This window comes from Budorcas taxicolor, chromosome 14 (genome assembly GCF_023091745.1).
Source record: "Budorcas taxicolor isolate Tak-1 chromosome 14, Takin1.1, whole genome shotgun sequence".
Taxonomy (NCBI): domain Eukaryota; kingdom Metazoa; phylum Chordata; class Mammalia; order Artiodactyla; family Bovidae; genus Budorcas; species Budorcas taxicolor.
In genome coordinates, this window is record NC_068923.1 from 29,800,188 (window position 1) to 29,818,659 (window position 18,472).

Below are 18,472 nucleotides of genomic sequence, written 5' to 3' on the forward strand. Positions count from 1 at the left end.
AAAATTATTTTCAGGAAATTAAAAGTCTGTGCAGGGTTCGACAGGCTCCTAAGGAGCTTCATGGGGACAAAATTTTTAAACAAATGCCTTGGAAGCAGAGGTTCTTTGAATTGCCTGGGGTTTTGATCCAAAAGTTTCAATTCTTCTCTACAGCCCAATTTTTCAAATGTCACTTTGCTAGTTCCCTGAGCCTGGATTCCAGCACCCAGCACAGTGTCATACTTGGTGATTACTGACCTGAAGTGAAGTTGGGCTGGGGCCTGGCCCAGGAGATGAAACTTCTTTGGAAAGTTCCCTAGGAGCAGAGACTCAAGCTTTAACATAAAGGGGAGTCTTGGTTCTCTAAATGTAATTGAGTGGCTGTGAGACTAGTCAGTTTTCCTTTGCCTGGTGGGGTTCTGGGTTTCCCTTTATGTCAACCTCTTTTGTTCAATAACTGTGAAAGCATGAAGTGTGTTAAGAAGATCCTGATGATCCCTTTCACTCTTTGTGGTGTAGTTGGTGAAGTTTAGTCTCATGAGCCTCCTTTTGCTCATTTGTTAACTGGGTTGAACTGTATGATCACTAAGACCGCATTTCAGTCTAAATTTTCATTTTTTCAATGACAAAATTTTTGATTAAAAAAAAAATCTTGCCATATCTGTAAGAATTTTGCTTTTGAGGGAAAGAATGATTATGCTAAGGGTGCATCAACTTAAATTATTATCTTTATTCCTTTTTGTTTAGTGATAACATGGGTGGTGGGAATGGACCAAACTCCCACAATAAACCAACCAACCTCTATTTTCTACCTAATTTATGCCATGTGCTCTGCTAATGGCTTTATGTGTGTTTCCTCATTTACCACTCTCACCAGTCCTGAAGACTCTAGTATTACAAGTACAGATAAAGAAACTTGGGGCACCAAGAAATCCAGGAAATTGCCCAGAGTCACAGAGTTAATAAGTAGTCAAAGCAAGACTTGCACATACTTTTAAGAACTACAAGGATCCTAACCTCTAGGTAGAAAGAGATGTATACACTATACATCCCTAAAGGTCTCTTTTCCTATTATTAGCTTCTCTCTTTTTTTTCACTCTACAAGTTTTTATTAGAATTTTATTATATCATATATTGTTTTTTTTATTTTATATTGGAGTATAGCCAATTGGGGGCTTCCCCAGTAGCTCAGTGGTAAAGAATCCGCTTGCAATGCAAGAGCCTCAGGAGATGTGTGTTTAATCCCTAGGTCAGGAAGATCCCCTGGAAAAGGGCATGACAACCCACTCCAGTATTCCTGCCTGGAGCATCCCATTGACAGAGGAGCCTGGTGGGCTTCAGTCCATAGAGTCAACCAAGAGTCAGACACAACTGAAGCAACTTAGCATACATACACACGTAGCCAATTAACAATATTGTGATAGTTTCAGGTGGACGGCAAAGGGATTCAGTCATGCATTGGCATCTTTCTACAAAGATTAAGCATGATGAAAGATTCTAATTAATGGACATGTTTATTGAACAACTGCATAAGCAGGAAATATCTGGATAAGAATTGCCCCTTCCTTGAAAAGTGCACATCACTGCTGAACTTGAGCTTTTGGTGCCTTGAGAGCAGTCCCAGCCAATGGGGAGAAGTTCAAGTCAGGGTAGAAGAACTCCCTCTGGGAGTGATTATATAGAACTCCAACATCACAGGTCATGGGAGGGTTTGTTCCCCTTGGAAAACCTCAGCTTCACTTGTTGAAGTAGGACAAGTAGAATGAATTAGCCCTGACTGAAGCCAAGCTCTTTCTATTTAAAAGAAAAAAAGCAATTAAATATTCAGCTTGATGCCGAGGTTTTGGATTACCCCCATTTGTCTTTCACTCAGAGCATCTGCTTTTTATTGCATTGTGGCCCTGTCTGCCATTTATCTCTCCCCGTCAATCCGTATCTATGTGTCACATGACTCAAAAGTGAAGATTAGAGGAGAAAAATATCTCTGTAGTCTAAGCCTGGCAACTTCTATTTTTATCCACAGCTGTTGGAACTGATAGCGAAGTCACAGCTCACATCCCTGAGTGGCATTGCCCAGAAGAACTTCATGAACATTTTGGAAAAAGTGGTACTGAAAGGTGAGCTCTTTCCCACTCTCTCACCCCTTTTTATAGGCCTGGGGCCAGACAGATGGATTTTTCCAATGCAGTGGACATGTCACTGGATTTAAGGGAATAGTGAGTGGATGGAAATGAATGACTCCAGATGCATTTCATGGGTGCCAGATTCCAGTTGAGAAAGGAGGGCCATTCGTGCACATGACAAAGGGTGAGATGATCACCATCCTGTCCTTGTATTGGAATCATCCATTTGTCCTGCTGTCTGCCTCTCAGGCTTCTCAGTGGAGGCACATGTCCCAACCTTGGCTACCAAACCTCTAGATTCCACATTCCTAGAAAAGTGAGCAGGGTGCAAGGCAGGATAGATTCACAGACTCTCTGAGCTAGAAAAAACCTGACGTCTCTGGCTCAACTGACTCATTGTATACATGAGAGAAAGAGTGGTTTATCCACAGTCACACAAAGACGCAGCCAGACTGGATGGGAATCCAAGTTCCTGACCCCTAGACCCATGCTTCTACCACTGATCATCAGAAAGACACATCACTGCTGGGCAAGAGACACTGCTTTCAGATCAGGTGAGCCCATGGTGCTGGCGGGACCAGTGAAAAGAGAAACAGTCTTAGAAAACGGACAGAACAAAGAGGGACCTAGATAATGGAAACTCTACCCCATACCCTCGGATGCAGACGCTTAGCCAAGTGTAGGATAAACACCAGTGAGAAAAGACCATATCCCCCGTGGGTGTACCCGGGTAACACAAGCACAATAGAGCAGAAGAAAGGACCACTTGTAAAATTATGGAGTGTTCTAGTCTCACAAACTCTTCCTACTGTTTTTCTCCCCCCACTCAAGTCCTTGAAGACCAGCAAAACATTAGACTAATAAGGGAGCTCCTGCAGACCCTCTACACGTCCTTATGTACCCTGGTCCAAAGAGTCGGCAAGTCTGTGCTGGTGGGGAACATCAACATGTGGGTGTATCGGATGGAGACGATCCTGCACTGGCAGCAGCAGCTGAACAACATCCAAATCACCAGGGTAAGCAGGGAGCCCCCGGCTTCTTCCCAACAGGAACAACCCCTCTGCAGTCAGTTCCTCTGCCGAGATGCTGGGCAGCCTCACCAGGACTTTAAACCCGCTCTGGTGATGGAAGAGTCTAGACGGCTCTGCTCGCGTACTGTGTCTTGGGTGCCGAGGGTGGGCTGGGGACTTGCTGATAAAGGGAGGGTGGGAAGAACCTGGCAGAGCAGGATCAAAGCAGACAGAGGATGACAACCAATGGAAAGGTGGGAAAAACTGGAAACTTGACCTTTGGATCAGATGTTGGCTATACCACTGAAATCTTCAGTGGGATCTGGAGATTTCTGCCCGTTTCCTCTTCAAGTACAAGTTCGTTTATAGCTTTAAGATGCTGCCTGGAATACAAAGGAGCTATGATGGCGGTGGCTTGGAGAGCTGGTGGTACCAGCCTTTTAAAACTCTAGTTCCAGTTATTAACTGGAAGGAAAGGAAGCCTTTGAGTAAAGACTGTAAGCATACAGGTGGGGAAAGAGATGGGCAAGTCTCACTCAAGGCAAACAAATAAATCAAACCCCCCACCACATTTCCAGCTTAACTACTACCAGTAGTTTCTTCTGTCTTTTAAAACATAAGCTGGCCCCCTTGCTCTTGTCCTCTTGAGAGTGAGCAGAAGGACCAAGACACACGAAAAATGGGAGAAAGATGTTGGTGTAATCTCTCAAGGCTCCCTAATGGACAGACACACTTAGGCTGCTCACGTAGCACTTGGCTGACTTATCTAATCACTCACCACGGCTGTTTTAAGTGGTTCCGGGACCCAGGCTGATAAAGTTAGGGTCTGCCTTGTCTCTTGAGAATGAAACATAAAAAAAAAAAAAAACTTCTTTGACCTCTTTTAAGTGTTTCACTATATGAAGCTTGCAAAATGCAGTGTCCTTGACTTTACAGTTAATAACCTCTCTGTGTCTTGGGTTTTTTTTTTAACTCAGAAACAGAGGGAATAATTAGAAACCTCAGAGTTCTATGACTTCCTTAGAATTACGTAGGCTACACTACACACACACTACATAGATACCAGTGATACCTAATCAATGAACACACACACACACACTACATAATACCAGTGATACCTAGTCAATGATATAAATGAGCAAATCCCATTAGTCTCAAGGGCATCTTCCCTCCAATAACTTGGAACACCCATTTAGATGGTCCCACTTGCCCGGAACTTGCCTCTGTTCTCTCTGTTTCCCTCACAGGAGCCGCCCCCTCCCTTGGCCACATCTGCCCTCTTTCATGCGTCTACTGTCCCCAAAGCCCTCCTTAGTTGATCTACAGACTCTCTTGGGACCCACTGTAGTTGCTATTACCCTGCATGGAGTGAGGGCCGAGGAGGGATCAGAGAAGCCCAGTGACTTTCCCAAGTAACACAGCAGTCAGGCCAGAGCTGAGGTCAGAACCCTGAGCTTCTTATTCCTAAAATGGCAAAGCTTTTTAGCATCAGTGGTTTCCAAAATTTTTTCAATCCAGCTTTCTTCCAACTATGTATTCAGTGATTCAGCTTTTTGCAAACCTTTTAAATCCAATGAAATCTCACACAGGATGGATCAGACCCTGAAATTCATCTCAGTCTCCCCTCTGCTCATGGCACCCCAGCCAGGCCAAGCTATTCTCAGCTTGGTCCTACCTTGGGGCTTTGAAGATAGCTGCTGCTTCTGACCATCCAGTCTGTTGAAGCCTCTGTCATCTTACTGTCCTCAGAGCCACTATGATGAACTGAAATTATCTGATACGTATATTCATCCACTGGCTTATAAAATCCACAAAGAAAGGAGAGTACCATCTGGCTCCCTGCTCTGTTTCCTGTCCCTGGACCAAAGCAGATGGCAGTCAGTAGACATTAGTTGAATGAATGAATGACTGAAGGCAACTCTCCTCCCTACACCTACCTAAAGAACTTGCTCAGTGTTCAGAGGAATACAGTTGCAAAATACTGCCCTGTATTACAGATGAGGATGAAGATTTACCAACTGCAAGATCTGGGGCTGGGTATTCAACATCTCTGTGCCTCACTTTTCTCATTTGGGAAATAGGAGCAGTCATGCCTATCTCATAGCCCTGGTATGAGATTTAATAAGTTAATAGAGCAGAGCCTGACATGTAGTATTGTAAATGCATCAGCTATTATTGTTTTGAGGGGCTCACTCTGTGGCACTCTTCAAAGTCCTCTAATGTATTAATTAACTCATCTAGTGACTAATTGTAAGGAGGGGTCACTATAAAATTAATATTAACTGGCCGCTGTGCTCAGTACTTCTAGGCATTGTCTCATGAGAAAAATCAGACTGAGTGGTTAAGAATAATCTGGCCAGGGCCTCCCCACCAGTAAGATGTGGGCTGAACCCAGGCCTGTCTGCAGAGGCTTAAGATACCCATCAGTCTCTGCTCCCTCAGGCCCTCCTTCCTAACCCTCCACGGCTCTGAGCTACATTATTTTGATAGCAGTGCTGGGAACCCATGGAGCTCTGAAGTGCTTTTCACAGAAATGCCCACGTCTCCAGAGGAAAGAAAAATGGACAGAGAGAGAGAAAGTGGGGATGGGCAGAAAAAAAAGTCTCTCAGTTGTGTCCGACTCTGCGGCCCCAAGGACTGTAACCCACCAGCCTCCTCTGTTCATGGAGTTCCCAGGCAAGAATAATGGAGTGGGTTGCCATTCCCTTCTCCAGAGGCTCTTCCTGACCCAGGGATCAAACCCGGGTCTCCTGCGTTGCAGGCAGATTCTTTACCATCTGAACCACCAGGGAAGCCCAAGGGACTTAATTACTTCAGTGTGGACTGTATTTTAAAACTTTTTAACAGTTTGGACCAAAGAGAAGAATGTTATTTATTACATGAAAATGTTAAGGTGACATTTACAGTCATTGTTTTCTGTTTGCCAAAGTTCTATCAGTATCTCCCCAGCACATGATCTTGTTTTCTTTCAGAATTTCCTATCTCATTCTATGGAGCCAATTTTTATTGGCAAAATAATTAATATAATAAATAATAAAAGGGAGAAAAATGAAGAGAACTGGCTTGGGGCTGGGGGGAATCACACAGAATCACAGTGTGCTGTGAGCAAGGCAGAGTTTGGAAGCATAGAGGAGCAGGGTGAATATAAAAGGATTTTTAGCCAAATACTTGATAGGGGGAGCAAGAGTGACTTCTTTTTCTTTAATATGTTTATATTCAAATAGAAGAAGGTACGCAAGCAGTTAATCATTTATCAGGAGTAAAGGCTCAGCATGGGGTCTGGGCAAGGATTTTGGAAAAGTTCAGGTTTGAAAATTTGAGAGTGAATTTGCCAAGTGGACTTTAATAGGAGTTCATGTAATAATTGGCCTGGGAGTTTTAACCAAAAAAGTAGATGCTTTGAAGTGCTGGAAACAAAAAGAAAATCTCATGGCAGTTTTATTGGCTCATATGATCAGCCGCAGATGATAAATGACAAATGGGTCTAGGACCTTCTGCAGTCCAGCAAAGTCCTGAATTCTGCAAACAATTGAAAGTTCAGCCCATCAGCCTGAACAGTATAAATTGTCAAGTCAGAGACACTTCTGACAGGTTAGGAAGCTGATGCTACTCCAAGTATGAGATGGTTGGAGCTGGAGGGGGTCCTCAGAGACTTCTAAGCCTGCCCATTTTGGACACGAAGGAAGTATGAAAGGAAGTGTTAGTCGCTCAGTCGTGTCTGAGCCTTTGCAACTCCATGGACTATAGCCTGCCAGGCTCCTCTGTCCATGGAATTCTCCAGGCCATGGAGTGGGTTGCTATTCTCTTCTCCAGGGGATCTTCCCCACCCAGGGACTGAACCTGTGTCTCCTGCATTGCAGGCAGTTCCTTTACCAGACACAGAAATTGAGACCCAGATTTCCCATGGGATCTCGATCTGCTGCTTCTCCAACCCATGGTCCTCCCACGCCACCTCCTGTTCTCCTCCATCATCCAGCGTCCCAAGGCACCCTGTGACTGCCCACCTTCCCTCTACACGCCTGTCCTGCTTTGCAAAGACGGCAGGGCGAGGGAGTGCGGGGAGACTGCTGCCACTGTGTGTTCCCCTGGAATTCTATGTGTTCCAGCCTTGACATGCCTCATACAGAGTTTAGTTAGCTAAAATTTCAAGGAGGGAACTCAATACCCATTCCCAGGATATTTTCCCCTGAGCTAAGGAAAGTTTCTTCATCCTGTTTGTGTGTGTGTGTGTGTGTGTGTGTGTGTGTGTGTGTGTGTTTTTCCTCTTGTGACCTCCAGAGGTGATAGAACACTGAGCTAAAAATGTCACTATTTCAAGTTCAAGAGCTCACGCAGGACTAGCATGGGAAGGACAAAGAACCACAGTCTTGGTCTCGAGCGATTTGTGCTGACTTCTTATCCAGATGGCAGAAGCTAGTTGCTGTTCAAGAAATAGCAACCAGTACTACTGAGTACCTTCTGGACAGATAGTTCCCATAGCACTTGGTGCTTGTCTGCTTGGTGGCATTTAACCTTTGTTCTCCAATGATTTGCTTACGTTTCTGGGTCTTTCGCCCCTGCAGCAACTCCAGTGCCAGAAGAGGGTTTTTATGCTAGATCTGCAAGCGTTACAAGCTTAGACCTTGGCTTCAAGAATCTAGGTCTGGATAGGCTAACATAAGCTCATCCAAATTTAAACAATAAAGGGCTTAAATATAAATGCAAGGATATAATAGAAAAAGCTTCTGGAGAAGCTCACGATTAATTACCAATGTGTTCTCCACAGATCAGTAGTTTTCAAAATGTTCCATGGAGCCTAAGGTTCAATAGAGATTCCCGAACAGATGGATCTTTAGACTGAAAGATTCTTGACCAGCCCTTCCCAAAGTTGCATACATGTATATACACACACACACACACACACACACACACACACACACACACAAGTACAGAGTCTTTCTGTTGTGGTTGTTTTTACCTATTTATTTTATTTTCATCATTCCACAAATATTTATTGAGTGCCTACTATAAGCTAGCACACTTCTAGACTCTTCTAGACATAGCAATGAAAGAACACAAAAATTTCTGCCTCTGTGGAGCTTATATCCTAGCAGGAATGTTCCATTAAGCTTTCTTTTAGAGATGGTTTCTGAAAGAAGGGATTTCCTTGGTGTTCCAGTGGTTAAGACTCCACATACCCCGTGTAGGGGACTTCGGTTCCATCCCTGGTCAGGAAACTAAGATCCTGCATGCCCTTTGGTGCAGCCAAAAAAGACAATGGTATCTGAAAGAGGTCATAGGAATTCTAGAAAGATGCAGTGCCTAAGACTTGAGGGAGACACAAAAGCAGTTTTCAGAGGAGGTGAGTTTGAACAGGGGCTTCCCAGGTGGGCTACTGGTTTTTAAAAAAAAAAAAAACTGCCAATTCAGGAGGACTTCAGAGACACAGGTTTGATCCCTGGGTCGGGAAGATCCCCTGAAGGAGGAGGGAATGGCAACATACTCCAGTATTCTTGCCTGGAGAATCCCCATGGACAGAGGAGCCTACATGGGCTCCTCTGGACAGTGGGCTACAGTCTATAGGGTTGCAAAGAATTGGACATGACTGAAGTGACTTGGCATGCATGGATTTAAACTTGATCTGAAAAGAGTCACTTGTAGACGAGCAGAGGCCTGGACAGAGTGACAGCCTTGTGTGCAGTGTTTGGGGGCCAGTGAGAAAGCCTGTGTTGGGGGATCGGTGGTCACAAGGAGGCAGGCCGTGAGATCTAAGGCTGAGGGGTGCCCTACTGGGGCAGTGAGTCCTTCAGGACAATAGTAATTAAGAAAAGCACAGGAATCCAACTCTTGCTATTAGGAGATTCTTTCCAGGCAGTGCTAGTGGTAATGAACCCGGCTGCCAATGCAGGAGATATTAGAGATTCAGCTTCCATCCCTGGAGAAGGGTATGGCAACCCACTCCAGTATTCTTGCCTTGAGAATCTCATGGACAGAAGAGCCTGGTGAGCTACAGTCCTTAGAGTTGCAAAGAGGTAGATACAACTGAAGCAACTTAGCACTTCACAGTAAAAGTGTAAATCAGTGAAGGAAATTAATGGTACAAGCCTCCAGTTATAAAACAAATGAGCCACTGGGGCTGTAATATACAATATAAGGAATATGGTCAATCATATTGCAATAGCTTTATATGGGGACACACGGTTACTAGACTCACTGGATGGTCATTTCATAACATATGCAAATATCAAATCACTCTGCAGTACACCTGAAACTAACAGGATATGTATGTCAACTACATTTCCTTTTATTTTTTAAGCATAAAGTTTTGTGCAACTTAGGAAAATTTCTCTGGCACCATTGGCCGGAGCTGCTCCAGGCGGTTCTTCGTGCATCTCGGCCATGGGTCCTGTGTTGTACTCAGGGCAGGGAGAATGGCTGCTCTGATCAATAAACCAGCTTGAGGCTGGAGGGCAAGGGGACAGCTGCATCCTTGGAGGGTGTTGCCTGGTGCCTGCTCTACAACTTAACACCGTCCTTCTCCCCGCAGCCTGCCCTCAGGGGCCTCACCTTCACAGACCTGCCTTTGTGCTTACAACTGAATATCATGCAAAGGCTGAGCGACGGGCGAGACCTGGTCAGCCTGGGCCAGGTGGCCCCTGACCTGCACGTGCTCAGCGAGGACCGGCTCTTATGGAAGAAGCTCTGCCAGTACCACTTCTCCGAGCGGCAGGTCGGTGTGGCCCAGCGGCCGTTCCTTCCTTCTCTCCCACTCTGCCCACCACCCTGCCAAGCTTCCTTGGCATCTTTTTCAAACCCACCCTGAGGGGCTCCCTAGTTTGACTAGAAAGCAGTCCGAGGAGTTTCTAAATAATACTTGTGAGATTTCTTTTATGTGATTCAAGAAGGAAAAAAAAAAACATATTTTTAACCCATTCCTATTATACAGCTTGCTCTGAAAACAATTCATAAATTGGCAATCGCCCTTCTTTTCTATAACAAAGTAACTTACATTTTTATGACATTTTACAGCTAAAGGATTTTCCTGATGTTATTTCATTTTATGCTGATAACGCAGGGAAAGGTAGCCCTGGAGTTGGAAATGGCAACCCCACTCCAGTATTCTCACCTGGGAAATCCCACAGACAGAGGAGCCTGGCGGGCCGCAAGTCCATGGGGTTGCAGCGAGTTGGACATGACTGAGCAACTGAGCCTATTATGCCCGCTTTAAACAGACGGAGGGACTGAAGCCACAAGTGGCTAAATGACATATCCAAATTAGTGGCATGCTCTCCAGGTGAGGGAAATGGCCTTGGATTTGAATTTGGGTCTTCAGATACCAGCTCAAGGCCTTTTTCCCCTCCGCACACTGGCTCAGATTTTTTTCCCCCAACTTCTTTATATAGAAGTGTGAGTTCAACAGGGTCTGTTCACGAAGCCAGTAATATTTAGATATAAAATAGAGCCACTGTGCCAAACAGTCACCGCATCTCCCTGGAAATAATCACTCAAGTCTGTAGCAGAGAAAAGATTGAAGTTGTTTATGGAGATCACCTAAACTTTCAACACCAGAAGGTGTCACCAGCCACCTGTTTCTTTTAAGACTGGTTAAAAGCTATTGTTTCTTTCACGGGGTAGAGATCAGAAGCGACATTTTTATCTCTCTGCTACTCTTTCCCTGGCTATCATCAGGGTATAGATGAAAAAGGTGGGGAAAGGGGGCAGGAGCAGAACTTTTCAGAACAACTTTTATGTGTTTGATACTTAGATCCGCAAGCGATTAATCTTGTCCGACAAAGGACAGCTGGATTGGAAGAAGATGTATTTTAAACTTGTGCGATGCTACCCACGGAAAGAGCAGTATGGAGACACCCTTCAGCTCTGCAGACACTGCCACATTCTTTCCTGGAAGGTATGTGTCTCAGAGGTGGTGGCCACACACCCCCAAGCCCAGCCCGTAAGAGCCAGTGACGCCCACACGGAGTTGCCAAATGCTCTCCTGCTCTTTCACTATTGTAGCTCCCAGGTGAAGGTGAAGGTAAGACTGATGCAGGCCCTGGGGAGAGAAACTTTCAAAGACTTTCATTTCCTTTACCCCATTGTGTCAACTTTCCCTGCAGTGCCCCCAAATTCTCATACACACTCACACACACACACACACACACACACACACACACACACACACACACACACACACACACGCACGCACCCCACCCCACCCCCCATTCTGTAGTTTTTGCATAACACAGGGTGTTCTTGAGAGAGGAATGTTGTTTTAAGGTTGGGCAATGCCTTAGGATAGGACTTCCCTGGCGGCTCAGTGGTAGAGAATCCACCTGCCAATGCATGAGACATGAGTTCGATCCCTGGGTCAGGAAGATCCCCTGGAGAAGGAAATGGCAACCCACTCCTGTATTCTTGCCTGGAGAATCCCATGGACAAAGGAGCCTGATAGGCTATAGTCCACGGGGTCGCGAAAGAGTCAGACACAACTGAGTGACTGAACAGTGGCAGCAGCAATTCCTTAGGATACCACAAGCCAATGGGATGCTGTGGAGAATGCCCACCTAACCTTGATGTTCCTTTCCAGGGCACCGATCACCCGTGCACAGCCAATAACCCAGAGAGCTGTTCCATTTCACTTTCACCCCAGGACTTTATCAACTTGTTCAAGTTCTGAATCCCAGCACATGACAGCACTTCAGAAGGGTTCCCCTAATGAAAGGATGGTTGGGAATCCAGAGTTTGGACACTTCATTTGTAAATAGTGTACATGTTAAACATTGGCTCAAAACTTCTGAGATAAGGGACACTGGAGAGGAGAGATACAGCTGCTGGCTGGAAGTTTAAGCATATGGACTTCTCATTAGAATTGGTATGGAAAACAGAAATCCTGTAAATAAACTTTTTTTCCTAACAATTTGCCAGCAAGACTATAAGGCAGGAATTCTATTTCATCGGTGAAAATGGAATCCTCTTGAAGTTCATTGCAACTCCTTGATAGTTGCGTAGAGTTGTGGAAGAGAGGGCAAAACTCGAATACAAAATAGAACGCTCTTTGTTTACAATGTGAAGATTTGTTGGGGAAAAAAAAAAGAAGAAGAAAAACTACATGTGAGAAACCCCTGGGCTTTGGGTTTTGATTTGGGGTTTGTTTGGCAAAGGCAATGGAAGCACCACTCATCTTAAACCCACATGGGTATAGATAGGGCCTTATCTTCCGAAGACACCGCACAATAGTCTACCTCGGAAAGCTGCAGCGCTCGCTCTGACAAACCGCACGGCCCAGTAGACGGGTCTCTGTCTGTTTTACGTCTTCATCAAAAGTGAAACGGGAAGAGAGATTGGAGGCATCCTTCCTCATGCTTCAGGCTTCCCTTTTAGATGAATGGGACACTCTTTGAGGTTTCTTCTCTTTGAGAACAAACCCCAAAGCACGTATGCCTTTTTCCCTTTCACGTTGTAGCTTATTTCGTGCAACATAAGGCCAATTAAAAGCAGTCCCAGAGGAAATCCTGCTGCAGGAAAGATGGAATGAGTCACCCAATAGCCATGAAGATTTTCTTATTCCTGTTTAACCTCTTGGCTTGTCTGGGCTTCCTAGGGTATATTGATGGATAAGCCTGTCTCTGGGGACTGTTTGGAGCCAGAGGCCTGATAAAGACTTGTAGAACAGGTTTTACATATCAGCTGCTGTTCTTCTTGATGGGTGATGAGTTTTCTTTACATCCAGCACCGAAATTTAGTCAACCTGAGCTAGGGCTTCTTACGAGGTTGATAAAGCCTGGTGTTCTAGCCAGACAGGGAGTGGATGGGGGTACTTTGAGTTCAACCCCAGGGGAACCTGCTAGACAAATACCAACAGGTAGTTATATGTGGAAGAAGGAAATCTCAGGACTTAAGCAGTCAATATTCCTGGGGGGGAGTGGGGAATGTTTTTGTTTTTTACCTTTTATAGAACTTTGCTTTTCTACAACAGTGTATATATTTTTGCAATTGTATTTGCTTTCCTTTTTTTTTTTTGTATGTAAAGTGGGCACCCTCCATGATCTTGGCCAATGAGTGAAGCAGAAATAGGAACTCGGTCCACATCTATGTTGAGCAACAGTGCATTTTTAGGGATTTATTTGGGGGTGACCTGAAATGGGGATAGATGGTTAAGAACGTACAGAAACAAGCCAAGGGACCAGCTAGTGACGAGGGGCCCCTTCGTGCCCTTCTCTCAAAGCACAACCCAAGTACCAGTATCTGGAAAAGAGCTTGAGCACTAGTTGAGGTTCCTCACTGTACAAGGTGTGTGCCTATGGGTTTCTCAATATCTTTTTTCATCATCATCCCCCCTAAGAAGAAAAAGGTAAACTGTATTTCAATTTTGAGGGAAAGTAGATATTAAAGAATAAGATCATGTTGGTTAAGGTTGAGCTTTGGAGGGTCACAAACCACTGTGACACCTCACAGGATCCCGCCCACCCCAGTCAAGGTCACATGAAGAATGCAGGTCCAGACTATGGAATCAAAGGCTCATCCTGCCCTAATTCAGGCAGGTTCTCTCCAAGGTCTCAGCCTCCTTAAAGATGTGAGTAGAGCTGAGATTGTTGTTGCGGTGAGGGCTCTGGAACCTTTGACTCTGGCAATTTGGGGCGTTCGTGGCCTTTCACATCTTCTCCCCAACTTGTTCTCAGCGCCTTCGTGCTGATGGAGTAAACCGAGACTCCTCAGCACCTTCAGGGTCACAGTTCCAGAAATGTCGCCTGCTTTGACTGTCGGCACGAAACTGGGGAACCAGTGTCACTCGGACTGTCTGAGGTGCTCAAGACCACACCGCATGCCCCAGGCAGCAAGAACACCTACGCAAAATGACCCTACCACAAGGGACAGACTTACAGTTTTCTGAAATGTTTACCCAGATCGTGACTCCAAACTCTCCCCATCTCCTTTGACATCACTGGAGGTGGTGTGGACAGAGTCAAGGAAAATTTTTAAGGAAAAAGAAAAAAGAAACCAATACTTGTGATTCCCTTTCTTTGGAAGAAGAGAATAAGGAAGGAAATGGCAGGTGGCGAGGGAGAGGGGAAGGAACAGAAGTGGGGTGTCTTTGATGCTGTGGTTTGTGCAAGGGCGGGGGGCGGGCGGGGGGACAAAGAGCACAGCAGTATCAGCATCTCTGCTGGTGACACGGAGTACCTCTGAAGTGTGGCCAGAGCCTCTCATATAAGTAAAACCCAAAAGTTTAAAAGAAAATGCTTGTTCCCTGGGCACTGATTGTCTATAGAATTTCTTTTGGCAAACCCTCCCAGGACAACCTGACCTAAAAAACAAAAAACAAAGAATCTCTGTCTCAGAACTGCTGGCCTAAAAAGCCAGAAGGGACATGACAGTGGAAAGTGCTGGAAAAGATAGAATGCTCTACTGTCTTTGCTGTACCTACCTATCCCCACCGCAACTCTGGAAAAGAGGATTCAAAACTGATGTCGAATATGAGAGTAATCTGGACTTCCAGAGAAGGAAAGAGTTTTTGTCCAGGACAGTAGAATCTGATCCACGCGAGTGTAATGATTTGTTTCTATGCAAACATTTCTGAACAACAACCCTAGAGTTTCTTGAGAAGAAGGCACAGCGTTTGAGGAAAGGAGAATATGTGAAGCTTACGTGGGACTCAATTTATAGCAAGATCCAGACATTTTAAAGTAGATCACGTTATGACTCAACACTGTTACTTTTAGCAGATGGACCAGTCACGTGGGAGGATGGCAGCAGAAACTACAATGTGAAAACATCTCCAGTTTTGAGATGAAAAGGGTCAGTTGTGAGATGACCTCTGTTTAGCCATGATCCATTTTATGTTGAAGTAGATCAGAGGAGATATTTTAGGTGGGCTGGATTTACACTGCAAAACTGTCAACGCAAGAACGGGGTTTACTTGGCAATGATGAAGGAAGGTGACAAGTGTGGTTACCTTATTGCCACAGTTCTCTCTCCAAAAACTGTTTGGGAGCTTGCAATTAACAGAGGCTCCTTGTTTCCATTGTTTTTATGTGGGAAAAGAGAAGGGGCTTGGAATCTGATTTGTCTAAACAAGTGTGTGATTTGCAAGAAGTTCAGTCATTTCAACAGTATATCATGCTTAGTGTTCAATACAATGTTTATCATAAAATATGCACCTGAGTTTATATATTTCTGCCAGGCTGTAGGGCAATTACATCTTGCTATGCAAACACTATTTTATATGTGAATTTTTTTAACTGTAATTTTATGTGTGAATTTTTTAAACTAAACTCTATCATCATTTTCCATGTTGACATCTGTTGTTTTTTTGTGTTTTTTTTTTGTTTTAATCTGTTTCCAACTCTCAGAGTCTGTGAACCATCCCTCTGACTGGATGCTGGCCTAAAATCCTATTAGTGTTTAAACAGACCTCAGAAACTCCCGAACCTCTAGGCAAATGCAGAGATGGGGCTCTTTGATATAGCTTGGGCCCTTGATGTCTTCAACAAACAAGATCGTAATTCCTTTCAACTCCACGTTTTCTGTAGACACTTTCTTCTCTGTTTTGTTAAGGAGTCGTCTCGTGGTTTTCCAGAGGAAGGAAACTCCTCTCCTAGACTTTAGTGCTGGGAGGAAGGTTAGTGATGATGGAGTCTGGCATGCCTTCTGCCTTTCCAGGTGAGGTAGTGGGTCCAGAATATTTGGGAGACATGCCTCAACCCAGCTGTTACTCAGCAGTGGTCCTGAGTATAAACTTGGGACTTTGTGAGCCTTGACTTTGTGCCCCGTACCCCAGCACCTTTTGTTGTGGCTGGACACACGTGACACGAGAGCTGAGTCCTCTCAAGACTTCCGCATTGGTGGTCCAGTGTTAGGTGTCTGGCTGTTAACTTTTAAAAAACATTTGAAGTCCCTGATTCTTCCTAGAGAAGTTAAGGAGCCTCTTAACGTTTTTATAGAACTCTGACTCTGCTGTGGGTACGGCATACTAGTGAGTACAACCTGCTTGCCATAAAGTTACCAGCCTACGTTGACAAATTAATTTTTCCCTAGGTACTCAGATTTTAATTGTAAAGGTAGCCCCTGAGACAGATGACCGCTGAGCACCTGGATTGCTTTCTAGAAACTGAGATTCTGATGGTAACCAAGCAGGTGTTTCCTCTCTTCTTAGACTAAGAGGTTCATTTACCCCATCCCTCCATCTCCTGGTCCTCTGGTACCTGCTGTGAGACCCAATGAGCTTCTACCAATGGAAGGTCACTCTCTGCTAAACCTCACAAGCAAAGGGGGATTAGTCCATGAGGCGGCAAGGAGCAAGGGACCAGGATATTCATGACTTTGTCTGCCAGACGTTTTTCAAAGTATCCTTGAACTCAGCAAACAAAGTTTTCTGAGAGATCTCTCAAAATTCAGGCCCTGCTCCATTTGGCCAAAAATGGATGGCTGCTTCAAAACACTGAACGGCTTGAAACTCCATCTGCTGCAACATTACTTCCGGAGTTTGAACATGACTTTTTCTGTCTTTGAGTATGGAAATGTTTATTTAATTAATGATATACAAGGCTGTTAAACAGAAGGTGCCAAGCTGTGCTCTGCACTTGAGAACACTTGGCACCATCTTTATTCTGCCGATACTGCCAATCATCCTGGCTAGAGGAGGTGTATGTGAAAGTCCATATCCTAAGCTTAGGAGCTTTCAAGTACTTTTTTTAATGGAAAATGCTATAGGGGATTGAACATTTTAACTAAAAGTATAAGGTTAGACCAATTACATGCAGAGATGTTTATTTAATATTGTGTGAACTGAGTCCTTCTGTATAAATTATTTGCACTCTCTTCTTGCATGACGAACTGATTTTTTTATAGTTGTTTGTACCAGACGGTGGCATATTTTTGTAAAAATTTTTTGACACTGAATTGCAATAAATGTTTTTCCAACAACACACACTGGTGCATTTTTGGTGCATGTCAATTCAAGTTGGGTTTTTTTCAAACTGAGTTTGTTTACCTTTTGCTGAGTGAGGCTTATATTCCTTCTCTCAGAAACTTAACATTGTTGTAAATTTTTCTAGGAATACACAGAAAACTAAGCTTGCTGCTGAGTACCAACTTGAATACAGTATTATGCTTAAATGGGATATTCCTACTTACTGTTCATAAAATAGAATGCTTAGGGAATAATGAACTTTAAAGTCAGTATTAATTTACTCATCAACAGACATCTATTGAGCAGCTACTCCATGATAGACTCTGTGCAAGGCACTGGGGATAAGATGGTGAACAAGACAGATGGAGTCTGTATCTTAATGGAATTTAGATTCTAGTGGGAAAGAAAAAAACAAGTTGTTGTTCAGTCGTTCAGTCATGTCCAGCTCCATGTAACCCCATGGACCATAGCACACCAGGCTTCCCTGGCCCTCACCATCTCCTTGAGCTTGCTCAAACTATGTCCATTGAAGTCAGTGATGCCATCCAACCATCTCATCTTCTGTCGTCCCCTTCTCCTCCTGCCTTCAATCTTTCTCAGCATCAGGGTCTTTTCCAGTGAGTCAGTTCTTCACATCAGGTGGCCAAAGTATTGGAGCTTCAGCTTCAGCATCAGTCCTTCCAATGAATATTCAGGGTTGATTTCCTTTAGGATTGACTGGTTTGATCTTGCAGTCCAAGTAGGGGACAAAAAAATAAGTAGGGGACAAATTTAATTTGTAATAAGTGCTATGAAGGGAAAAAAGCAAGAGACTCAGGTGCAGAATAACAAGGTGTGGGGAGGAAATGGGCCATCTGAGAAAGTGGTATTGAAAGATAAGAGCTGGCTTCAAAAGATGGGGGCACGAGCACTCCAGAAAGGGGAAACAGCCTGTGCAAGGTTTACATCACGGTCCTGGCACTCACATGCCGTGTGGCTTTTGTCACTTAACCCTTCTCTGTGTCAATTTCCTCAACTCTGTTGATAATAAATCTATTTCTTATGGCTATGAGGGTTAAGTGAGCTAATGCTTATAAGGTGCCTGGAGCTTGGCACATAATATGAGCTCGATAAATGTTAGCAGTTATGATTCCCTGAGCAACAAGAGAATCAGGCTAGGAATTGCACTGTGTTCCCAGTTACTTATGTGTGATTGCTCCGGTGACTATCACGGGGGTGACTGATTTACTCAACACATTTACTCTGGAACATGCCCTGATCCTGACACTGACTCTCCATCAGAAATTGACATAAAAGTCACCTGAGAATAATTAGAACTTTTTTAAAACTCCCAACAGGATCACAAAATCTCACCATCCCCTACACATGCCATGCAGTCTTCTTTCAGGCCATTCTATCTTCCTACAATGCTCTTCCCAGCCCCTCTGTCTGATAATTATCCATTGCTCCTTAGGGCCATTTCCTAGCTGCAG

At 44.4% G+C, this 18,472-nt stretch overlaps 1 protein-coding gene across 1 annotated transcript in view; it reads left to right on the forward strand.

Moving 5' to 3' along the window:
- The window catches only part of FBXO32 (F-box protein 32), a 37,100-nt gene extending 20,084 nt beyond the window's left edge, over window positions 1–17,016 (forward strand). Inside the window, exons 5-9 of the mRNA XM_052651664.1 lie at window positions 2,003–2,096; window positions 2,934–3,118; window positions 9,639–9,821; window positions 10,857–11,000; window positions 11,679–17,016. Coding sequence (XP_052507624.1) covers window positions 2,003–2,096; window positions 2,934–3,118; window positions 9,639–9,821; window positions 10,857–11,000; window positions 11,679–11,768 — 696 coding nt within the window. The 3' untranslated portion in view covers window positions 11,769–17,016. The remainder of the gene's footprint in view (window positions 1–2,002; window positions 2,097–2,933; window positions 3,119–9,638; window positions 9,822–10,856; window positions 11,001–11,678) is intronic.
- Window positions 17,017–18,472: the final 1,456 nt, after the last annotated feature.